General features: G+C 60.4%; 2 protein-coding genes across 2 annotated transcripts in view; both read left to right on the forward strand.

Annotated features, from left to right (window-relative positions):
• LOC136157358 (collagen alpha-1(III) chain-like) lies at positions 1-18,848 on the forward strand. Its single transcript, XM_065919276.1, has 12 exons — positions 1-12; positions 1,316-1,851; positions 6,992-7,363; positions 7,488-7,770; positions 7,899-8,116; positions 8,164-8,465; positions 8,835-8,936; positions 9,803-9,860; positions 13,571-13,672; positions 15,171-15,267; positions 17,311-17,509; positions 18,649-18,848. Exons 1-12 carry the CDS (start codon positions 1-3, stop codon positions 18,846-18,848), a joined length of 2,481 nt encoding a protein of 826 aa, XP_065775348.1.
• The window catches only part of GLIS2 (GLIS family zinc finger 2), a 20,407-nt gene continuing 4,943 nt past the window's right edge, over positions 8,013-23,476 (forward strand). Inside the window, exons 1-3 of the mRNA XM_065924258.1 lie at positions 8,013-8,116; positions 21,885-22,128; positions 22,992-23,164. Of these exons, the coding sequence (XP_065780330.1) occupies positions 21,957-22,128; positions 22,992-23,164 (345 nt within the window). The 5' untranslated portion in view covers positions 8,013-8,116; positions 21,885-21,956. The remainder of the gene's footprint in view (positions 8,117-21,884; positions 22,129-22,991; positions 23,165-23,476) is intronic.

The raw sequence follows: 23,476 nt of genomic DNA on the forward strand, positions 1-23,476 counted from the left end.
ATGGGCCTGATGGTAAGTTCCGATGTGGTCCTGTACCACCAGGACTGTGTTCCAACACAGAGGAATGGGGCACATGCCTGACCCTCCCAGCGCCACATTTCACACCATGGCCCAGAGGCCAAGGCTGAAGTTGTGCCAGGCTAGAGAAGGAGCAAATTGCTGAAGACTCACCACCCTTGCCCCATTAGAAACTCTCAGGATCAGAGGCATAAGCAAATCTTCACAGGAGACAGCCCTTTCCCACAGCAGAGAGCGGTCAGCGTGGCCAGTCAAGCCCAGATAGGAAGCACTGAGGCCCTTTCCCTCTGGTCTGAGCAGCGGCCAAAGAACACACTGCAGGTGTAGACATGGGTGGGTTTCGTTTCGTGTGTGTGTGTGAACCTCTCCAGGCTCGCAGGGATGTTTAGGGAATTCTGCTTGTTCTGCACTTGCTGGTTGCAAGCACCATGGGGCTCTTCCCACCCCCTCCCCCCCAGAAGTAGCCTCTTCGGGCCTCTGGGCCTTTTGTTCTCCCTCCCCAAGCCAACTTGTAGCAGCTCCAGAGCCTGGAGGGGTGACAAGTGCCTCCCAGGCAATAAAAGCCTCTCCTGGGTAGGCGTACATCCTTGAAGGCTCCTGCTACAACCTCGTTCAGTGTAGATTTCAGGGATGGGTATGAATTACTGTAAGCTGGTTTTGGGGAAGATTGTCAGCTAAAGGGCCCTGCCTGCCCATCCTTCCCTTCAGGGGGTCAGTCACACCCTCTCCCTCCAGTACTTTGGGAGGAAACTGAGGTGCAGCACAAGAACTTGACTCGGTCAAGGTCACCCTATTCTGGGTCTCCTGGGTGTTTCAGGCAATGACGCCAGTCTCCTTGGGTTCCAATGCTGTGTGACCTTGGGCAAGTTATTTAGCCGGCCTGAGACTGATTTTCTCTCAGATAATGTTGGCGCGCAGGTCCGAGCTGTCCTGAGGCTTAAAAAAATAATATGCATAGAGCACCTAGCACTTTGCAGGGCACCTGCTCAACACTGAGCCATTATTATCATGATTCCATCCTTCTGCCTGTCTCCATTCCAGTCACACCAGCCTCAATGCCCGGCTGCCCCAGACACCCCCAGGCACCGGCCTGTTTCCTCGCTTCCTCCGGTCTTGGCTCAAAAGTCACCTTCTCCAGGGCCCCCCAGCGGCCTGGGTGGTGGCCATCCCGTGCTTTTGTTCTCACCCTGACACTCATCCGAAACACTGGACGTTCTACTGATGCACCCGCTGGCCTCTCTCGCTCTGGAGCACAAGCCCCGTAAGGTGCAGGGCTTTTGCAGCCTTCTGCACCCAGGGAGCCCGCGCTGGAGTGAATGGGTTCCTGTCGCGCCTCCCGGGTTGCGGGCGCCCCTGCGAGCCTGACTCAGGGGCCAGATTGCGCCCTGGGGGCCGCCAGGCCGGGTCGGAGCTAGAGGAGCAGCGAGCACTGGGGCCTCGGGCCGGGCGGCTGGCGGAAACCCGGGCCCCTGGGGCCTGCGCCGAAGACAAAGCGTGCTCCTACCTGCGCGAGAGGCGCGGGTACCTCCCCCAGGGCGGCTCCGGCGCGCGCCCGCGCGAGGTCACGTCCGGGGCGCGCCGGCCGGAAGGAGGCCCCGCGCGCGGGGCGGGAGGGCGGGGCGTCTGCGGCAATGCCACGCCCCTCCGACCGCGGGCCCGCGGCGAAGGCGGGGCCAGCGGGGGCGGGGCTGCCTCGCACTTCCGCTCTCCCCCGCCGGCTTTATTCATATTCATGAGGCGAGGGGCGGGTACCGGGTCCCCCCCACCCCTATCCGCGGCGCCCCGCCCCGCCCCCAGGCCGCGGATCCCGCCTCGGCGGAGGCTCCGGCCCCAGTGGGGCGCCCCCGGCTTCCGCCTCTGGGAGGGAGTTTCCACTTGGTCACGACTCAAAAATGTGTCGCTCCCGCTCCTCCGCCCCCTCGTCCCTACCACGGTGGGGTCTCCTCCCTCGGAAGACAGCGGGGCGGGGTCGGGGGAGGGGCGGCTCCTCCTTCCTGGGGCAGGTCCGTAGGGATGGGGCTGACCCTTCCCTCCCTCTCTCCAAGTTAGTGCCTGTAAGAATCCTCCTTTTTAAAAACGATATTGATAATAATTCTAATGGATTAAGCGCTTACTCCACCAAGCGCTGTGTGTTGTGTGAACTACTTCTTTAATCCTCCCAATAGTCCAACTCAGCTAAATAAAACATTGTCTCAATAATCAGAAGATCAGAAAGTTGAGTGACTTACCCACCACCACACAGCCCCACGCCTTGGGCTTTTTTCCGGAAAGGTGGGTACCGTTAGGCTGAAGTGGCAGGTGCTCACCCCCGCCCCTTTCAAGAAATGGGCTTACTTAAGGCACTCCTGGCTGGCTGGGCGTGGCTAAGGGGTGGATCTGAAAATCTGCTTCACTTGGAGAAGCCCCAGACTTGGGGGGAAAACAAAGCACGGGGCAGGACAGGCTGCACAATGGACCGGATCCACTGAAAAAATGAAAATGCACTGGGTCGGTCCAAAATGATTAATAATCCCAAGATGGTGAAGGCAGAACATTCGGTGAAGTATGGTGGTGGTTTAGTCGCCAAGTCGTGTCCGACTCTTGCGACCCCAGGGACTGTAGCCTGCAAGGTTCCTCTGTCTCTAGGATTTTCCAGGCAAGAATACTGGAGCAGGTTGCCATTTCCTTCTCCAGGGGATCTTCCCGACCCAGGGATTGAACCCGGTGTCTCCTGCAGTGCAGGGAAGCCCAAAATCACCCTTGATGGTGGATGAGTCCTGATAAGTGTCAGGTTTGAGCGACTGAACAGGTGTATATCCATGAAGCCCTGATGAAGGAGCTGGGGGCACTTCTAGGGGCGGAAAAGTCAACATGGACACCCCCACCTCCAGTGTCTGTCCCTTCCTGCCCAGGAGTCTCACTCCAGGCTGGCGTCTAGAACTCAGCCACCAAAACTCCAAAAGCTGAGTGCTTCAGGCCCTCTAGGGGTCAGGTGTGTCTCCAGTGGGAGAGTGTGTCTCAAACCCAAAAGACCCTGCTGGCCCTGGGGGCTGTGCCTCCCAGGCGTTCTCAGCCAGGGGCCCTGCTGGCAGGTGGGCTGGGTCATACATGCTGGGCCCAGCAGGGCCCTCAGTTCTGACTCAAAGCCCTTCTTTGGAGCTGAGAGTGAGGAACAGTCAGGGCTGATTCCCAGAATAAACACCCCACCCATAGTCAGTCCCAGCCTTGCAGCCATGGCAAGCCAGCACCAACGGGGAGAGAGCTCTCCAGGCTGCCTGCTCAAGGTTAATAAGTCACCCTGATCTCACTCTTGCCATGGCTCCATCCTTGTGCCTGGGCCCCACTCACAGTGGGTTGCAGGCTTCATTAATAATAACAGCACAGCTACCATTTGCGGTGCTGTTTCTCCCTTCCAGCCCTTTGTGTTCGCTCTTAGTAGAGCCTCATATAGCCCCATAGCAGGCATGAGGATCACCGTTTCCCAAACAGGGAAAGTAAGAGAGAGTTGATGACTTGGCTAAGGTTAAGGGCTAGAGTTTGGGGTTTGATAGATACCATTCATCTATCCTGGTTCCTATTACCTCTCCTACATCTGAAACAAGTCTTCAGGCTCACATGTTGTCTTGTATTATTCAATTCCAGCCCCTTGAATAGATTAAAGGCTCTGGAAAGAGAAGAACTGTATTTATACAGCTGAGTTTCTGCTGGACTGAAACTCATCATGTGTTAACCGAGGAGCCATGTACTAAGTGGGCAGGTACATGTGTGTGAATGAGCGAGCCATGTCCCCTCTGGGTACTGACAGGTAAGGAGCCCACCCTAGATTGAGTGATCCCCTTGGAAACCTGGATGAGTTTGCTAGCCCAGCACGCAGCAGACCCTCAATAAATGTTGTTGAATGAACACGTGATAACAGTTTAATAGGCATCTGTTTGAATGGATGGGAACCTAGGAGATGTTCAATAAATGTTTATTGGGAATTCCCTGGTGGTCCAGCAGTTAGGACTTGGTGCTTTCACTGCCTGGGATAGGGGGAGGGTGGGACTCGGTTTGATTACTGGTTGGGGAACTAAGATCCTGCAAGCCACGCGGCATGGGAAAAAAAAAAATTCATTGATGAAGGATTAAGGGACAATATTCAGCTCCCAAATATATTAGCAATTATCTTAGCTCCAGTGGCTATAACAAAATACACAGGCTGGGTGGCTTAACTAACCATTATTTCTCACACTTCTGAAGGCTGGAATGTGCCAGGATCAAAGTGCTCACAGACTCAGTTCCTGGTGAGGGCTCACATCCTTGCTTGCAGACAGCCACCTTCTTGCTGTGTCCTCACATGAAAGGAAGAAAGGGAGGGAAAGAGAGAGTTCTAACTTTCTTCCTCTTCTTATAAGGCCACCGATCACATCATGGGGACTGCATGAACTTATTTAAACCTAATTACCTCCTAAGGGCCCCATGTGCAAATATTTTCAGGGTTGGGGGTAGAGCTTCAACATATGAATACAGAGGACACAAACCTTCAGTCTCTAATAGCAATATTTATGATGATGCTAGGCCCTGGGCAGGACCCTGTAGAGGGGGTGACAAAGCAGATACTGTCCCCTGTCCTACTTCTCAGGGAATTTATGCTCTAATAGAAGAGACAGTATATAACACATGGGAGGGGAGCAGGTGGCAAAGGATGGGTACTCAGAATAAGCGCTCCTGGAGGGAGGAGATCTAATGTCATACTAGGGGAATAAGACATCCCTGTTCACCCATCTTTCACTTAGAAGGAGGAAGCCATGCTTGGCCTAACTGCTATAACAGGTGCTGCCTCCCAGAAAAGCATACCATGAAAAACCCTCTCTGAGACTGGCCCTCTGAAATGTCCCATACTCCATCTCACCACTTAGCTGATGCCCCAGGGAGGCCGCAATTATAACAAATGCTTTGGACTCAGGTTGATTGAGACCACAACTTGGTCTATGCCTCCTTCTGTAAGACCTTGGCCATATTAATCTCTGCCTCAGTTTCTTTCTCTGCAAAATGGGAATAATCATAGGACCCACCCTCAGGGTTATTGTGAATATAATGAAAGTAAAGCATCTCATTCAGAGAAAAAACTGGTCTGGCTGAGAATTGGGGGTTACTGGTTGGGTCGACTCCACCAAAATTTTATATAGAGTTCCTCATTCTTGTTGGGTTTGCAGGTGCCAAATTTAGGTGTTTGTTTGCAGCTAAGGGGACACCAACTGGGTCCTGGAATTGAAAAGCAGTGGGTCAGGCTTAATGATACCTGCTGTGGGTATACATATGTGCCAAGTTGCTTCAGTTGTGTCTGACTTCTGTGAACCTATAGACTGTAGCCTGCCAGGCTCTGTCCATGGGATTCTCCAGGCAAGAGTACTGGAGTGGGTTGCTGTACCCTCACCCTCCCCTCCCGAGGATCTTCCCCACCCAGGGATCAAACCTGTGTCTCTTATGTCTCCTGCATTGGTAGGCAAGTCCTTTACCACTAATGCCATCTGGGAAGGCTCTTGATTCCTAGTAGTGATTGCTAATGTATATTGAGAATATACCTCATTTAATCTCCACAACAACCTCAGAAAGGAGATATTATTTACCATCCAAATGTGGGAATTCCAAGTCAGAGTTCTCATTGGGAGCAACGTGCTTGTCCATGAAAACACAGGGGAGCAGAAAAACAAATGAGAAAGGTCCTCACGGGTTAAGGTTTCTTTTTTTTTTTTTTTAAGGTTTCTTGTGGTCGGTTCCCCTCATAGTGTGGAGACCTGTGGATTTCACTTGAATCAGTAGCAGCTGAACTGTGAGACCCAGAAGGGCAAGGATGGCTGGGATTGTTCACTACCTGTCCCCGCTGTCGCTGGCATCCTATAAGCCTTCCATAAGCACTTTTAACAGATATAAAACTAGCCCCTTGTGTACCTTTTACCACACACCCTCACTCCCTCAGAGCTGGAGCCTGCAGGGCCAACTGGGCAGAAGTGAGGCCCTAGGCTGCAGGGTCCCCCTGAGAGCCGAGTTCGGGAGGCCGGAAGGGGGCGCTCTGCGGCCCTTGGCCCCTGCCCCTCCCCACGCACCGGCTGCTCAGCCGACCCAGAACCCAGAGCGTTGGCCCTTAACAGCCCCCTCCTAGGAGGTGCTAGTTCCCCAAGCTGGCCTTCCCTCGGGCCCATCTGCCGGCTAATGTTTAACCCGGCCTCACTCCACATTATTCACACTGGGAAACTGGGGTGGGGTGGGACAGGGGAGGTCACCTCCAAATGGTGCGGGCCTACTGGCCTTTCATGGATCACCCAACGGCCTCTTGTCTGTTCAGGAAACGGTCTTGAGTACCTATCAGTTGTCCATTTATGCAACCTATTATGTATCCGTTTGCTGTAAATGTAATGAGCATTTACTACCTGCCCACATAACAGCTCACAGCACCAATTATGTGCCCATTCACCCACCAGCCGTGAGCCCTACTATACCTACGTGACCACTTAAGATGGAATGAGCACCTGCTCTGCGTCCATCCGAGAAACATATCCTGAGCACCTACTATGTGCGGGAGCATGGTGCCAGGCACGGAGGACGCTGAGTGATGAAGACCTGCTCCTCTCAGGTTCTGGCCGGGCACCAACCGCACGAATGAAGGCAAAATTACACCCCGAGTCAAGATGCCTCGCTTAGAGTGGATGGTTTTCCTCTCCCGGATTCCTCAAGCCCAACTGGCAGCGTTGGTCAACACCAGGAGGGGTTGTTTTTGAACCAAGATTTGCCACCAGACAGCAAGAAGATAATTGGGCGGGGTCTCCGGGTTGACCCAAACAAAACACACTTAAAGAATTCGAGTCTGGGATTCAATCTCAGGAGGTGGAAATCAACGTCGCCGGCTGCAGCTGATTTCTCACTCCTTGCACTTCCTAACTACCCGCATCGCGCTGGGCGCTGAGGGTCCAGGCGCGATCAACGACCCTCGCAGGCGCTCGCGCTGACGATGCAGGTTGTCCCCAACTGCTGGCACTAAGACCGCGGTGGGGACTCCTCCCTATTCCACCGAGAGGGAAACTGAGGCCGAGGACAAGGCGAGGACCAGCAGCCCGACGTCGGACGGGAAGGAGGGGCTGAGACCAGCTTCGAACCCTCGCTTGCGCCGCCCCGAATCCGGAGCCCGGGCCTCAGCCCGCCCGGCGCTGCCCGCGCGTTCCTGGAACTGGGCTGGGCGGAGAAATCAGGGCCCGCGGAGAGGCACGGCTGCCGCCCTCCCCGCCGCCCCGGGCCGCGGGGGGCCTGGCCAAGGTGACCCCGCGGGAGGCAGGCGAGGGGCCCCCGCCCCCTCGGCCGCCGCGACCTCCTCCATCTTCCCGGTCTTCGGGTCTTTTCCTCTGGGCCCACACGCCCTCCCGCCGGTCCTCCTCCGCGCGCCGCCCCCTCTCCGGGCTTCCCCGAGGGCGGGACGTCCCTCCCCGCCAACCCCCCCGCCCGCCCGCCACCCCCAGGCCACCTCCCAGGCTGTGTCCTAGCGCTGCCCTCGGGCCGGGGGCGGGGCCGCTGGGGGGCGGGGGACCCGAGGATGGGGCAGAAGAGGACGCGCGCGCGGCCCGGCCGCGGCCCGGCGCCCCCTCCCTCCCGGTTCCCGCTCCCCGGGGCCGCGCCACCCTCCCTTCCTCCCCTCTGCCCCTCCCCCGGCCCAGCGCCGGCTCCCGGCCGCCCCCTCCCCCCGACGCGCACGCCCCGCCTGGCAGCTGGCGCCCCGGGCCTGGGGCCGCGGCGGCGAGAGGGGTTAGCTGGGAGGGAAGCAGCGGGGGAGGGAGGCGGGGGGGGAGGCCGCCCCCCGCGCCCCTCCTCCTCCCCCTCCTCCGCGGCCCGCCGGTCCCTCCTCCCGGCTCCCTCCTCCCTCCCTCTCTAAGACATCCCCGCACGGCCCGGCCGCCGCGGCCACCTTCCCTGCCGGAGCTGCAGATGTGGCGGAGCGGCCGGGCGCCGGGTGGCGGTGCCAGGGGAGCCCGCGCCCCGTGAGCCTCGCGCCCCGGCCCCCGCCCGCCCGGCCCCCTCCCCCGCTCGCTCCCCCGCCGCCCCCGACCGCCGGAGCCCGCAGCCGGGAGACCGACCGCCCCCCGCCGCCGAGGTAAGAAGCGCCCCCCCCGCCCCCCAGGGCATCGCGCCGCGGGGAAGGGGACCGGCGGGGCTGGCCTGTCGTCGGGGGCTGCGGGACCCGGGGGTCGCCTCCCCCGCGAGTCCGCGCCTCGCCCCGGGCCATTGTGAGCCCTCGCCGGGGCCCCAGCGCTCGCTCCCTTGCTCGCTGGCTCGCGCGCTCCCTCCCTCGCCGGCTCCCCCGGCCGCGTCCCTCCATCGCTCTCTCTCCTCCCTCCTTACCTCCGTCTGTCCGGAGGCCGGGCAGAGCCGCGGCCGGGCCCCAGGAGGGAGCAAACTTCGGCAGGGAAGTTGGGCGGCCGCGGCGGGGGGCGCGCTGCGGGGTGAGAGGGCCCCCCCCCCAAGGCCAGGCACGAAGTTGTCTGGGGCCGCCGGGCAGCCGCCCCTTCCCACGGCGGGGCTGTTCCTAGGACGGGAGTTGAGAGGTGTCTCCTCCCGGGTCTAGGGAAGCCTCCGCCTGCTGCCCCTGGCTCGCCCCGGCCTCCCTCGGGCCCGGGGGTCAGGACTGGGAGCTGGCGTCCTGTCCAGCACTTGTTCCTCCCTGCTATCCGCGTGCACGCAGGAGGGCCTGGCTGAGTGGGGAGGGCAGGGGTTTCCAGCCTGCCTGAGGGAGGGTCCGGAGGGGGCGGGAGGAGGGGGCCAGGCAGGTGCATCCCGAAGGAGGGAGATGCCTGCGCCCTGCTTCCCCACAGGCCCCCTGGGATGGGGCTGGAATCCAGGCTGGCACCTGGAGGCCTTGGCACACTGCCCTGCCCAGCCGGGTACTCAGGCCACAGCAGGGCAGCTTGCCGCCGGTAGGCCTGTCCAGGAGGGCCCGCCTGGCCTGCCACCCTGGGCAGGGATGGTTGCAGGGAGCTGCCCAGCCCTGGGGCCTGGGAAGTGGGAAGGGATCCTGGGAGGAGCCCTGGGCCCCCAGCCATCACAGCCCAGATCTTGGCTCTGGAGGGAGCGCTTGACACTGAGGGGGCAGCCAGGCCAGCTGGGGACCTGGCCAAGGCCTGGGCTCCCATGGTTCTTGGTCTGGGCCAGGGACAGGGCCTGAGCTGTGGTCCTTGGAGGCAGCCATCTGAAGATCCAGCATGCCTGGTACTGGCATCCAGGAGGGAGAGTGGGGCTTCATGGGCAGCTTCGGAAGAAGCTCGGGGAAGGGGATTCGGTGTGCCCACTGCCACATCTGTTCCAGCCCTCCTCAGACATCCTCTCCACGACCTCCGAGCCTCCCCTTTGCTCCTTCTCCCCTCTGGGCCCAGGCTGGGCCTCCCAGCTGGCTCTGGCCCGCACTGGGGGAAGGGCTGCACCTGGGGACCCCCCCCCTCCTGGGGACACCCCTTTCTGAGCTCCAGCCCAGCTTGAATTGACCCTGTCTGCAGTCATCTGAGCTGGAGACAGTGCCAGGGACTTGGGCACCGTTTATAGGAGTTGAGGACCCCTTGGGAGCGGCCCTATTTTCCTTAGCTCCTTCCCCTCCCCCTCCTTTCCGGAGCTGCCATTAGCGCTGACCCTCTGACCCCTATGCCTGCCCGCCCTTCCCTGTCTGTGACCTTTGACCTTTGATGTTAAATCCCTCCAGCTGGGGCTCTTCGGCCCCAGAGTGACCCTGTTGTAGGATCTCTGGTGGGTGGGGGGGGGGGGCTCTCCCTGCTCCTGGCTCTCTACACAGGGACACCTGCCAGTCTCTCCCTCACTGGTGGGGAGGAGGTGCCCCAGGAAGCCAGACAGTGAGTCACCCCGGTTCCAGGCACCACTGCTTTTGGGGTCAGTGGCTTTGGGGGATTCACTGGAACTGGGCCACAGCCTGGAGGGTGAGTGGGAAAAGCCCCTGGCCTGGGAGTCTGACGTCCTGGATTTGACTTCTGGCTCCGCCACCAACTCCCAAGGGTCCTTGGGCAAGCCAGACTCTTCCCCTTTCTGGGTCTCAGTTTCCTCATCTGTAAAACCAAAGGGTTGTACAAAGTGATCTTCCTGAACTGCAGAGTCCACGAGAAGACCTGGGGGGGGGGGTGGATACCGAGAGGGGGGGCTAGGGCCAACAAAAGCCAACTCTCAATTATCTGTGGGTGGAGCCAGGATGAATAACCGAATGCCACAGACATCCAGAAACCTCATTTTAAACAATCGTGTGAACTGAGTCCCGCCCCCCAAAGGCTTTTGTTGTTTCTGAAAAGCCCAACTGCAAATGGGTAGCCACAGCGATGTCTTCTCCTGCCCGGGCTCCCCTCCTCGCTGGGAGCGCCTTCCTACCAAGGGTGACAGGGCGACGGTGCACCCTGGCCTGGGGAAAGCAGAGGTCTGCCAGGACCCCTCCCTGGGGCGTGTCAGAGGGCCTGGACCCCTCTCAGCCCCACCCTGTGGATCCCTCTCCCCTCCTTTCCTGGCCTGGCCTTGGCCCAGGTGGTGGGAGTGTCATCGACCACCTAATTCTCCCAGGGTCTGAGCTGCGGTACAGAAGGAAGAATGTGTTTTTCCTGACAATTTTCCCATGTGCGTTTCCATCTACCCTGGCTTGGCTTGCCTGGCATCTGAGTTTCCCACTTGGGCGAGAGGGCGGGGATGGGTGCCAGGCAGAGTTTGGGGCAATCCCAGGATGGGCGAGGGTGACGACAGCTGTGGCTGGGGGACCAGATGCGGGGCTGGGGCGTGCAGCTGAGCTCTCTGGGAGCTGTTTGGGGTGGGCCCCTACACGCTGGTGGTGGGGGCTGTCTCCAGTGCCCTGCGTCTCCCCAGGTTCCGTGTACTGGGCAGTGCTGAGGAGGCCCCTTAACCAAGTGGGAAATTCGGATTGCAGTGGAGAGGCCCTGAGCTGGGCGCAGTGGGGCTGGGTCTTCCTCTGTTGGGGTTATTGTTATTTTACATTTCACAGTGAGGCCAGAGGGGTGACCCCTGGAAGATGCTGGCTGGTCCTCCATTTCGATAAGCTCCCTTTTCAGAGGTGGGAGGTGTCCATGGCTGGTGAGGGGAGGGTCTCTGGGGCCAGCCAAAAGATGCTGATCTCCCCCAACCCAAATTGCCTCCCCACTCTGGGCTTGTGAAAGGGTCCTAGAGATGGGCCGCAGCCCGGGCTGAGGTGGATACTGCCAGCCCTGGGTGGGAGAGATCACAACTTTTGCAAGGCCCTTGAGGCACATCTGCCCCTGAGGTTTCCCAGGTGGCTGCCTCAGCCCCACTCTGGGGACAGGGACCTGCACTTTCAACCAGGACCACTCGTGCTTTGCTAATCAGCCACGGTTGGGGTGACCCTGACACCTGGACAGGAAAGGACTTACTTGGGTCAGAGGGTGTCTAATGTAGTGGCAGTCTGGAGTAGACCCAGATTTCTCTCTAGGCTCCAACTTGGCCCTACAAACCCCTGTTATCTCTCCAACTAGTAAAAATGCCAGCTTAAGGTCCCTGGGGTGGGGGTGGGGGTGAGGGTGGGGAGGTGAAGTGGGTCAGAGGATGGAGCTGCAGTGGGGGAACGCCTCTAACAGCTCCCTGAGAAAATCCACAGGATGCCTTCCAGTGGCCATAGCAGGCATTGACATCCATCACCTGAAATGCTATACGAGCCTCCTGGAGAGACCCACTGATTCCTACTTGGTGGAAACCGAGGCACAGGATGAAGGAGGGCTGACGGGTGTCTGGGCCTGAGTTCCTGGGTCTGCCATGGCTCTGGAGGGTGGCGGTGGGGTCTGGTGGCCACTTTCCCAGCCTGGCACAAGAGGGGAGCCCAAGCTGGCCATAGCAGCTGCATGCACCGGGCCCCACGCCTCCATCCTTTCCCTGGCACTGATCCTCCTGGCCTCAGCTCCAGACTTATCCATGGGGGAGCCGAGGCCTGGCCCAGGGCTGCAGGGGACCCTGGTCCTCTCTCCCATTCCAGCTCTGGGGCTGTGGGACCCTCCCAGGGTGCTCCAGGCAGCCCCCCTCCCCGGGGTCTGACCTGTCTTCTGCCTGGGACATGTCCCTTCAAGCTTCCTCAGGCTGGGCCGGGCAGAGCCCCTGGCTCTGGGCACCTTGAGGAGCAGGGAGCTCTGGCTCTCTGTTCCCCCTCCCCCTCTGATGGATGGAGGGTCTGGTTAACTGGTAGCCAGGCGGGGAGGGGCCTCCAGGGCAGAGATGGGAGGTGATTCCAATGGGGGAGGGCTTCCATCTGCTCCACGTGCCCCTGGTGGGGGATGGGCAGCGGGAGCTGAGACTCTTCCAGGGATATAACCATGGCGCGAGTGGGGGGGGGGGGATGCGATTGGCTGGAGCTTCCGAAGATCCTTTGTCTTCCTGCTAAACAACCAGGTAGTCCCCTGCATAGGGCGGGCCTGGTGTGTGACCTGCATGTGTCCACGGAACTCTAGTCACGGCAGATGGCTGTCTGCAGAAGGGCTCAGCTCCAGCCCCCGGCCCCCGGCCCCCTCCTCCAGTCTCGGCCAAGGGCGGGTGGGAACCTGCGGAGGCCCCAGGAGACTGCTGAGCTGCCTGACTCAGCCCTGGGAGCCTCCAGGAAGACGTTCCTGCCTGGCTGACTGAGGGTCACAGGCTAGCATTCCACTGGGACTCTGGCAGCAAGGAGGTGGGAGGCGGACACTGAGGCTTGGAGACTTGAGGGCCTGGCCCAGGGTCACTTGGGGTCAGAGAGGGCCAGAGGGGAGCCAGAGTCTCAGACTACATGGCCCCGGCCCCTGAAATGTCAGTTCAGTCCAGGAACCCCTCCTGATTCCCTGCTGCCCCCATCCTCGGCACAGTGTGGGGGCAGCTGTGTCGGGAGGAAGCCTCTCTCCCTCTCCCCCACGGTCCACCTGGGTCTGCCTGGCAAGTCCCAGCCTGCCTGAGCAATTTCTTCCCAGGGCCACTCCTTCCTGTGTCCAGGACACCCCCCCCCGACCCCCCCCCCCCCATCCAACCCCTGTCACCATGCTTCCCGGCTGCTGACCCAGAGCTGTGATGTCCCCCTCCCCACAGGCTGTGGGGCCCCCCATTGCCCGGCCTGCTCCAAAGTGCCCCCCACTCCAGTGCTGCTGGCTATCTGCTCCTCCAGGCCGAGCCCCCAAATCCCTGGTTCAGGACACCTAGTGGACACCCTGAGTGGTTCCGTGGACCCTGGGCCCCAAGAGCCTGAAACAGGCCAGGCCTGGCATGGCCCCACCCACTGGGTGTTCCCTTTGGGTTTAGAGATGGCCCCTGGCTTCTGGACTTGCTTTCCTACCCAGAGTGGGAGCAGGGGCGGGGCAGGGTGGCTGGGAAGAGGGCGCGGGGGCGGAGTCCAGAGTTCGTGCTGGAGCCCCTGCTGGGCCTGGTCTAAGCCAGCTGTTCTGGGGAGGCTCTGTGCCAAGGCTGGAGGGGTCAGGGGGTGGCAGGAGATGAAGCTGGGAGAACTGGGCCCTTCTGGTCATCTTAACCCACCAGGGTTACCCACCAGAGTTATCCACCAGAGTTACGCCTTACTCTCACCACCCAGATCTGTTCCTGGGTCTCTCGCCCCAAACCAGGAGGAGGAGGCCTCTGTGGGCAAGCCACTTCTCTCTTTGGGCCTTAAGCACCCCCACACCTCACCCGGCTGGTAGGTACCACCAATGGATTCATCCCCTCAGCAAACTCTCAAACACTCAAACAGGTGTTTGAGAAAAGTGAAGGGCAGGTATGATGGTGCCCTTAGAGGGATGGTTTGGAAGTTCAAGCTCTAGTCCTACTTTTGGCTGGCCCCCTCCTTTCACTGATGGGGGAACTGAAGCCCAGATTCCAGTCCACATCAAATTAGGAGCAGGCCTGGTTCTCTGGGTCTGAGTCCCCAGCACACCCCACTTCAACTGCTGCCCAGTTCACTCTGGTAGGAGTGGCATTAGTGAGGACTTGGACCAGGGCACCTGTGCCAGGCAGCACAAGGCACTGAAGGCTAGGGAGGCTGCCCTCAGCAGTGTGGGGACAGAGGCAGGTCCCTTGCTTTGCTCTCAGGCACCTGGAAAAACAGCCCACGTGTGGCTGCAGAAGGCAAAGATCAGAGAGGGTGAATCCGGGGAGACTTGCTGGATGAGGTCGGAGGAGGGTAGCAGCTAGAGGAGAATATGGAAGTGTGGAAGGTTGTGGGGCAGGAGCTAGCACCCAAGGGGGGGAGTATCAGGCTGGCAAGAGGCAGGGAATCCTGAGAAAGGAGGTGATGAATGGGAGTCTGGGGATAGAAGATGGGCTGATAAGGAAGATGGCAGTCTTCTGTATAGAGTACTCCATGGCTCCCCAGTGCCCTCCAGGTCACTGCCCACTGGCCTGGCCTTTCTCTTGGGCTTCCTCGTTTGCTGAATGACAGAGAGACTTGCTGTGGGTCAGTTGGGGCCACACCTCCAGGCCTCTGCTGTGTTGGGTGCAGACTGTGGGCTTTGGAGCCTGGAGGTGAATCCCAGCTGTGCTATTGATAAGCTCTGTGATTTTGTCAGATAGCAGAACCACTCTGAGCCTCGGTCTCCCTGTCTGGAAAGCGGAGAGGATAGCACCTAACTCCCAGGGTCCTGAGGATGGACCAAGATGGCATACAGGAGGCATGCTGGCCCTTCCTGGCCCACTGCCCCCTGTCCATGGGGATCTTAGCAGCCCCCTCCTGACACTGTTCACCTCTGTGCAGGCTGGGTGACCTTCATTCTCACTCATCTGTGGGCCCCCAGGACCGAGCGAAGGGCCTGGTGTTGGAATGCATAACTGAGTAGCTGGTAAATGAAGCGGAGGGAAGGGCCGAAGTCCAGAGCCCGCTGGCTGCCTCCTGCCCCGTGAGTTGGTGGGTGCTGTTCCCAGTGGGCCTGATCCCTATCCCAGGGCTCTGAGGGGACACGGGAGGCACTCCTGGGCTCGTCCTGCAGCCAGGGTCAGTGTGGGAAACGCAGTGTTTCCTCCTCGGTGGGGACTGGGCCTCACCCCTGCTCCCACCCACAAGACCCAGAGTCCTGGGTCCAGGACCCTGACTCTGGTTACCTGCCGTGTCTCGCGTGCACAGGTGTGACACATATGCGTGTGCCTCTGTGTCTGGGGGTGCCCATCCATGACCTGTGGGACGCTGGCCAACGCCTCTGCAGGCCCTCAAGAGCACTGGCTGAGCGCCCAGCACTGCCCGCCTACTGTGAGCTGCGCTGCCTGGCAGGGTCCAGGGCCGTGCCTGAGCCTTGCCTCCGGGTGTGTGTCTCCGTCTGGCTCCCCTGCTGCTGGCCCCTCCCTGGGATCTGGGCGGCCCAGGGCCCAGCCCTTCCCTCTGCACCCGCGCCCCCCCCACCCCTGGCCCTGGGCGTGGGGGCTGCTTGGCGGGCTCCCCTCTGGCCCAGGCCCAGGTGCGGGCAGTACTCACAGCCCCACGCACCACCTCCCCCCCAAGCTGGGCAGACAGGAAAATACCAGACATAGTTGTGCAAAGGTGGCTGCAGGCGGGCAGGCAGCAGGGGGCGGGGGCCCGCCTTGATGGGCTTGGAGCCACCCGGCCAGGGGAGGCCTCTGTGCCAGGCTGGGCCCCGCAGCTGGACGGGGGTGTGTGTGTGTGTGTCTTGTGTGTCTGTGTCTGTGTCTGTCTGTGTGTCTGTGTTTGAGCTGCACCCCCCACCCCAGCGTGTGTGTGTGTGTGTGTCTGTCTGTCTGTGTGTGTGTGTGTGTCTGTGTGTCTGTGTTTGAGCTGCACCCCCCACCCCAGCCTGGTGTCACCCTGCTGGCGTTGGGGAGGGAAGTGTGGATCCTAGGGAACTGGAGTTGGGGAGGGGCGTGGGCGAGCCAGCTGCTGGCCTTCCAGCAGCAGTGCTGCCTGACCCATCGGGGTGACCCTGGAGTTACTATGTGGGCCACCCCCCCAGCCCAGGGTTGGGAACAAGAATCCTCAGGGCTACCAGTTGCTGGCACCGCCTGTGTGCCAGGTGCCAGGCAAGTTTGCCCCGTGAGCTGGCACCTTATCCATGGTGCCTGTGTTCCTGATGAGGAAACCAAGTCGCAGAGGGGTGGCTGGGAGACTGGGACCTGATAACCAGACTCTGGGTCCCTAAGGTCCATAAGCCACTAACAAGAGCCCCAGGGGCGTGCGTGTGTCTGACTCTCTGCAACCCCATGGACGGTAACCTGCCAGGCTCCTCTGTCCATGAAATTCTCCAGGCAGGAATACTGGAGTGAGTTGCCATGCCCTCCTCCAGATGACTCTGGGTACAGGCTCAAGTGGGGGCTCCCAGCCTGCATCCTTGCTCAGGAGCTGCCCAGCTGGGCGCTTTCCCGAGGCCTTTATGGCTGAGCAGAGAGCTTGGCCCTGACTGTGTCACCTGGGAGCCCTTGCGTTCCCACCTGGGCAGGGTCTAGCCTCCAGGGGACCTGGAGAAGCTGCCCCCCCTCCAATCCATGTGCTGGCTGAGCGCCCATCTTGGGGTGAGGGCAGGGTCTGCTTTCCCATCTGGAGGTTCCTGGGGAAGGCGAAACCCCATGCTTTTCCAGGAAGTACTGTCCGCCCCGCACTGGGCCTTCTCTTGGGACCTGCACGGGCCGAGCCCTCAGGATAAGCCCCTCCCTGGGTCCTGGGAGGAGGCCTGTTTCTTCCAGGGCTGCTCAGAGACTGTCTGGGGCCTCCCAGCACTCTCTCTTTGATGCAGTTGGGTTCTGGAAGCGGACTGGGGCCAGCTGGGGCCACCCTGTGGGACAGCAGGGCCTGCGGCCTTCCCTCTGAGGGCCACAAGCTTGTTTAGTTGTGTCCTCAGCTGAAGCAGGGGTTCTCTCAGGTGAGGGCGAGACTCTAGGTCTGTGTGTACAGCAGGAGGGTCGGTCCCCTCTGTCCTCACAGCTCCCCAACTGGTCAAAGACTTGGGGGACTCAAGTGCTGGTGACAATTCATTTACAAGTTTAATTACCCACCTACTATGCACCCGGCACTGTTCTAGGTGCTGAACATTATATAACAGAGGGAAACACTAAAGTAATCATTGGATGGGCATCATCGTATTGATTTCTCCCCAAAATCCAATGAAGGGGGGGCGTCTTACACTATTGTGTGTGTGTTTAGTTGCTCAGTCATGTTTGACTCTTTGCGACCCCCACGGGCTGGATGTAGCACACCAGGCTCCTCTGTCCACGGGATTTCCCAGGCAGGAATACTGGAGTGGGGGTGCCACTCCCTGCAGTATTATCATCATCTTCATTTAGAGATGAGGACAATGAGACCCAGACTGGGAGGTGACTTGCCCTGACTCACGCGGGCAGGACGTGGCAGAGCCAAATTGGAGACCGGGTGGTCGGACCCGTACTGGAGCCCTGCTCTGCAGCCTGCTCAGGAAGCGGGGGTCTGAGGAGGAGATGAGGCCTGCCCCTGCCTCCGGCTCCCGCCACCGCTGGGCGGCTGAGGAGGGCGGAGCCCTTGGCCAGAGCAGGGTGCTGCAGCGGTTCCCAGGAATGCGGGGCTGTGGGGCCGTTTGCTTTGGCAGCATGTCTGCCCTCAGCTCTCCAAGCCTCCCTGTGGGCCCCCCAACAGTTGGCCCCTCCAGTGCCCACTCACTGCCTGCTGCCCCTCGGGGTTCGGCATGCAGCTCCCACAAACCCCTGGGCAGGCAGGGGGTGGGAAGCCAGAAGCCCATTGCCTGCCCCTTCCCACATCCAGGGGCCCCCAGGGGGCTGATGGGTGAACACAGTTTCTGGGTTCACCTGGGCTTGAAACTCAGCCCTGCCAGAGACAAGTTGTGTGACCCGGGACAGTTCAGGCTTCGGTTTTTGCGTCTGTAAAATGGGGATGAAACAGCACCTGGCTTAAACAGGTGCTGGTACATTGCCCGACCATCAACAGCTGGCGGATGGTGGTGATATTCGTCCTCGGCTTCCAGTCCCAGGCTTGCCACCCACTTGTGCAATGTGGGCCAGCGGCCTACCCTCCCGGCCCTCAGCGCCCCCCATAGGACCCCTGTACTGATGGTTTTGGTCCCTGTACCAGACACACTGACATCCTCTGAGCAGGTGGGAGCCGATGGGCACAGGGGAAGACAGGGACTTGCTTCTGCTTTCATTCCATAGCAAGAAAGCCACGTGGACTTTTGAGAAGTGCCTCCTGGGCCCTTGTCCCCAAGTCCTAGGCTGGACAGGTCATGGCTGACCAAAGGGCAAAGTCAGGACTACCCCCGCACCCCCACCCCCACCCATCACCCGGGAATAAGGGGTGTGCCTCTTGTTGCCTGACAACACCGCTATCCTGGCTTCCACTCACCTGGCTCCTCGCAGCTGTGGGTGGGCGGGGCGGTGGGGGCTATCTTACAGCGGGCCCTATCCTCTATTTTTGCCAAGGAGACCCCGAGTGCCTCTCAGTGGGGTGTGCCGAGCTCAATGCCTCCATCAACACCGGCTCTTCTCCCGGCTCGGGGCCAGCTAGCGGGTCTCTCCCAAGCAGGGACGAGTGGCTTTCTCCAGGACAGGTGCTCCTATTAGCCTGGTGACCTTGAGCCTCAGTTTCCTCATCTGTGCTCAACAGAAGCGGCTTTAGAGGGTTCGGGGCGCACAGATGACTCCCGGCACATGGTGGGAGCGTGGTAGATAAAGACACCCCCGCCCTTTTAGGGTCCGCGCTCCGCCCCTCGCCGCCGGATCTGGCGGAGGCGGGGCCTTCTCCGGGTCTCAGTTTCCCCGGGGGCCGGGCCCGCCGCGCGCTCGTCCCGCCCCTCCGCCGGGGGCTGGCCGCGCCGCCAGGTAGGGCCGGCCCGGCGCTGCGGACGCTGCAGCTGGGGGCCGTCTGCGCGCGGCCGGCGGGCGCACAATAGCGGCCATTGTCTGCGCCAGGCCGGCGGGTGCGGTGGGGCGGGGGCCGGCCCCCCGAGGGCCAGCGCGGCCCACCCTCGGGGTGACCCCGCCCCGCCCCCGCCGCCCCGGTGGTCCCCGCGCGCTCCCGCCCCGCGCCGCTTCCTCCCGCTCCCTCCGCCCTAATTAGTTCCTTTCGCAGCTGGAGCTACGGCGCCCGGCCACCTCGGCGCGGCTTCCCTAACCGCCCCCTCCAGCGCTCGGGGATCGCACGACCCCGCGGGAGCAGGGCGCTCGTGGGGTCATCTCGCGACTAGCGGGAAACTGGGCCGGGGCTTCTGCAGCCGGGCTCCGAGCGGCACCCGCTGGGCACCGGTCCTCTCTGGGCTTCGCGCTGCCTAAGGAACTCTGCTCTCGGCGAGGCGGGTCCCTGTCCTTATCCGGAAAACAAACACCGAGTGTCCACCCGCCCACCTCCAAAAATCAATCTAGTGATGGCTGGCTGGCCGGCCTCCAGGGGGGTGATTGCCGCGCCAGAACTCCGGGACTGGTACGTCCCGCTCAGGGCCTCTGAGGCCCAAGAGAAGTGACACTAGCTCTCGCTTGCCCCCCTTCATCCAACCCGGGAACAAAGAGTAGAGCCCGAGCCCAGAACTGGCCACCCCCCTGCCTGTGGGGGGTGAAAGGGGCCACTTCCAGGTTGGCCACGGTCAAAGTAGGAAGGAGGGTCACAGGCGTCTTTCCCTTGGATGGATGGGGACAGCCTGGGGTGGGGGAGTGCTGGGAGCTGTGGGTTTGGGGGGCTGATCCTTCTTCCTTTCCTAGCAGTGGCAGGACCAGTGGCAGGAAGTGGGGGAGTTAGGGTGGGGTCTCTGGGGACTGGGTCTGCTGATTCAGGGGGTGCTGGAGTCCCAGGCTCACCCTGGGAGACTAGCTCCTTTTGGGGTCCTCCCTCTTTCTGAGCTGAGGCAGTGTCTTCTGCAAGTCTCCAAAACGAGGTGACCCATGGTTCCTCCCTGGTTCCCTTCTGGCGGGGACCTGGGGTAGGGTGGGGCGCAGTAGGCAGGTGCCGAAGGATGTTATTTGAGCAGTGTCGCCGGTGAGAGTCAGTGTCAGTCTGAATTCCCAGTTCCCAAACCATCCTGCCCTTGTGGTCTTCTCCAAGAGATCGGGTGGGGGGGCGGACAGAGGCTGTGTGGAGGCCTGTGGCCCTAGGCCAGCTGAAGGACCAGGCCACCAGCCCTTCCTGGCTCCTGAATTCTTAATCAGCATAAATATTTACTTCCTTCCTCCCTCCCTTTCCAGGCTCCCAGCACAGAGGAGCTTCAGGGAGGTTGGACTGGGCTTGTGTCTAAAAATAAACAGGTGGAGGGACAGGCAGACACACAGACAGACAGACATCACTGGGGGGGGGGGGGTCAGGCAGAGGGCAACTCCCTGCCCAGACAGAGGAAGAGTGGAGGGGACCCATGTCCATTTATCACTGTTACCCACCCACCTGCCTGGCTGGAGCTCCTAAAGGGGACAAGGTGGCAGTGTGGTCCCAACCTCTGACATCACTGAGAACTCCTGACCTATGCATGCCCTGCAGGTTCATCCAGACAGACCTGTCAGCTCCCACCTGATGGAGGGACAAGTCAAGTCACAGATTTCAGTCCCACGGTCAACCACCAATACTCTGATAATGCAGCCCCTCTCCAGGCTCAGAGACTCCAGCATTGTTTTGCCATGTGCTGGGGTCTTGGGATGTGTCCTCAGAAGCAGAGGGCTGTAAGTGAGGACTTTGTGACCTGTGTGCACACAGGGTCTTGTCTGGGAGATGAATGAGCAGAGGCTTGTAGCTGGGGCAAGGCTGATTTAGTGTTGCCTCAGGGCTTGTCCTGGAGAAGATGACTGGGAACATGGGTTCCCTGCTGCATGAAAAGAGCTCCAGGCAGCTCAGCAAGCACACACACTAGTGAAAAATAGAGTCTTTTACCAAGTGGTGGTCTTGGGATGTTCTGTATAAAATTGTGAAGAGCTGGATTTGGTGAATGGCAGGGATTATCTTCTTTGGCAGATAGATTGTCAGGGTGAATCATCTCAATGAACAAACACAAGGAAACAGCGTTTCCTAGCGTGTGAAGTTAAAAAGGCGTGCTGCTGTTAAAAAATGATGTTTGAATTTGGAATGAAGAGTTGACCTTCCTCTTGGGTTTTTTTTACATGGGAAGAATGTTATACTGTTGAGAAATTCTAAGGAAGCGGTGAAAATGCACCGCTCAAAATAAGAGTATCATCAGTATTTAAAAAATTATGTATGTATGTGTTTTACTAACCACTAGACAGCTGGTCACTTCCCCCTACCCTGGCCTTGGCTGGGCCATAGTCCACAGCTGCCCCCTGGTGGTGGCCCAGAGCCTCTGGCTCCCAAGCCTGTGGGGCCCTCTGCCCTGGAACTCAAGGCCACCCGTCTGTCCGCCCAGCCCTTGGGACCAGGCCGTGCTTTGCAAGGCTTGCCTGGGACGGGCTCTGGGTCTCATTCCCTTGGAGTTGCCTAGGGGGCTGCCTAGAGGGGTTGGCCCAGTGGTCAGCAGCTAGGCCCGTTGAGGGCTACCTGGGAGGACACTCATTGCCCTTCTGGCCTGGTTCTGGGTCTTCCAGCTCAGATCAGGCATGTATCCCAGGCATGACCTCCCACCCAGTCAGAAATGACCTTTGGGACTTGCCCAGCCAGTTCCAGGGAGAAGATCTGGCCTTGAGTCTGAAAGCTGTGCGACTGCCTAGCTCTGCAGCTTGAAGCTGTCGCTAAAGCTTCAAAGTTCATGGCAGGCTTGGACCCTGTGAGCTTTGCTTCCCAGAAAGTCTCGCGGGAAGTGAACGTGTTAGATCCGGGTCGGTGGTTGGCGCTCTCTGATATACCTGCTGTCCGGGGCCACCGAGAGGGTCTCTGTGCCTGGGAGACAGCCTTCACACTGCCCCATGCCCACTGCCTCTCTGCTCCTGTGGGCTTTAGTGGTCGCAGCCCGGGGACGAGTCTGGGGTCCCAGTGTCACAGCACAGCTCCTGCTTGCCCTCAGGTTCCTGCCTGAATACCAGTTCCGGAGCCCCTTGCTGCCTGCTGCCACCCCCACCCCGCAGCCCCCACCACCATGCACTCCTTGGACGAGCCGCTCGACCTGAAGCTGAGCATCACCAAGCTCCGGGCGGCGAGAGAGAAGCGGGAGAGGACGTTGAGCGCAGCCCGGCACCGAGCCCTGCACAGGGAGCTCGGTCTGGCGGACGACAGCCCCACGCCCGGGTCCCCGGGCTCCCCGCCTTCAGGTACTGCACGCCCGGGCAGAGCAGCGATCTCGGAGCCCTGGTGATAGGAAAAAACGTCCCCCGATGGGCCCACCTGGACACTGTCACAGCCCCTCACAGCCTCACTTAGGGTGCCCCCCCGACAACTGTCTGCCCACCCTCTCAGCAGTTCATCTCTGCAGGAGACACTGTCCATAGGAGGAGGGGACTGACCAGCCCAGCTCCCGAAGCTGGCTCAGCAGAGCTAGTATTCAGACTGAGGCCTCTGGCTGGATATGGGCGAGCTTTAAGGGGCAGCAGGGGATGCACAGGTAGTAACAGAAGGCCTTGTGGCCCCGCGTCTGGGCTCTGAGGCAGTGTGGTCAGCCAGCCAGGCAGACAGGGGACCAAGCCCAGCAGGTGCTTCTCTGGGTGGGGGGGGTTACTTGAGGCTCAGGTCTTCCGCTCCATTTCTGAATGTGGACCCTGAAAACCAGATCTACCGTATCTGAGCTGGGCCACGCAGCCCAAACCTTTCATGTTACAGAAGGGGACACTGAGGCAGAAAGGGACCGGGGGGAAAGTGAGTCAAGTTCTTACCTGACATTGTGACGGGAGCCAGGGGCCCTGAATTCAAGTTCCTATTCAGTTATTTACCCTGTGTGCCAGCCCACCCCCATCTGAAAATGAGTACTTCCTGTCTTAACTGATGGCCAGGCTTCCACTTTGGAGAACGTCATGCCTGTTGGCTGTGGAGTCTCCGATTCCTGAGTTCCGGCGTGGCCGGGGATGGGGGCGCCATGGCTAGCGTCTGCTCCAAGTCACAGTGGAGGAGTCATGGGCAGGAGGGCCTGGCCTGCCGGGACTCCTGGCTCCAGTACCCCCAAATCCTGCCTTTGCCCTAGGCTTCCTGCTGAACCCCAAGTTCCCCGAGAAGGTGGAGGGACGCTTTTCAGCAGCTCCCCTGGTGGACCTCAGCTTGTCACCGCCATCTGGGCTGGACTCCCCCAACGGCAGCAGCTCGCTGTCCCCCGAGCGCCAGGGCAATGGGGACCTGCCCACCGCGCCCACCGGTCCGGTAAGGGGGAGCCACGCGTTCTCGAGACGGTGCACTTACCTCCTGGGGCCACTGTTACAAAGGACCACAAACTTCGTGGTTTAAAATGGCAGCAGTGTATTATTCTGGAAGCTGAAGTCCAGAATCACAGTGCTGATGGGACTCTGCGCCCTCCTAAGGCTCTAGAGGGCTCTTCCCAGGCCGCCTCTGGCTTCTGGCGGCTCCAGGCGCTCCTTGCCTTGTGGCCGTGTCACTTGTCTCTCTTCTCTCTGCCTCTGTCATCACATGGCCTCCTCCCCTCTGTGTGTGTTTCCAAATCTCCCTCTTTCTCTT

Source organism: Muntiacus reevesi, chromosome 2 (assembly GCF_963930625.1).
Source record: "Muntiacus reevesi chromosome 2, mMunRee1.1, whole genome shotgun sequence".
Lineage (NCBI taxonomy): Eukaryota > Metazoa > Chordata > Mammalia > Artiodactyla > Cervidae > Muntiacus > Muntiacus reevesi.

What these genes read in the sequence shown, in the direction of transcription:
- LOC136157358 (XM_065919276.1), top strand. An exon ending in TCCATCTTCCCGGTCTTCGG is followed by an intron (nt 7,364 to 7,487) that starts GTCTTTTCCTCT and finishes CGCCACCCCCAG; the next exon opens with GCCACCTCCCAGGCTGTGTC. An exon ending in GACCGCCCCCCGCCGCCGAG is followed by an intron (nt 8,117 to 8,163) that starts GTAAGAAGCGCC and finishes GCCGCGGGGAAG; the next exon opens with GGGACCGGCGGGGCTGGCCT.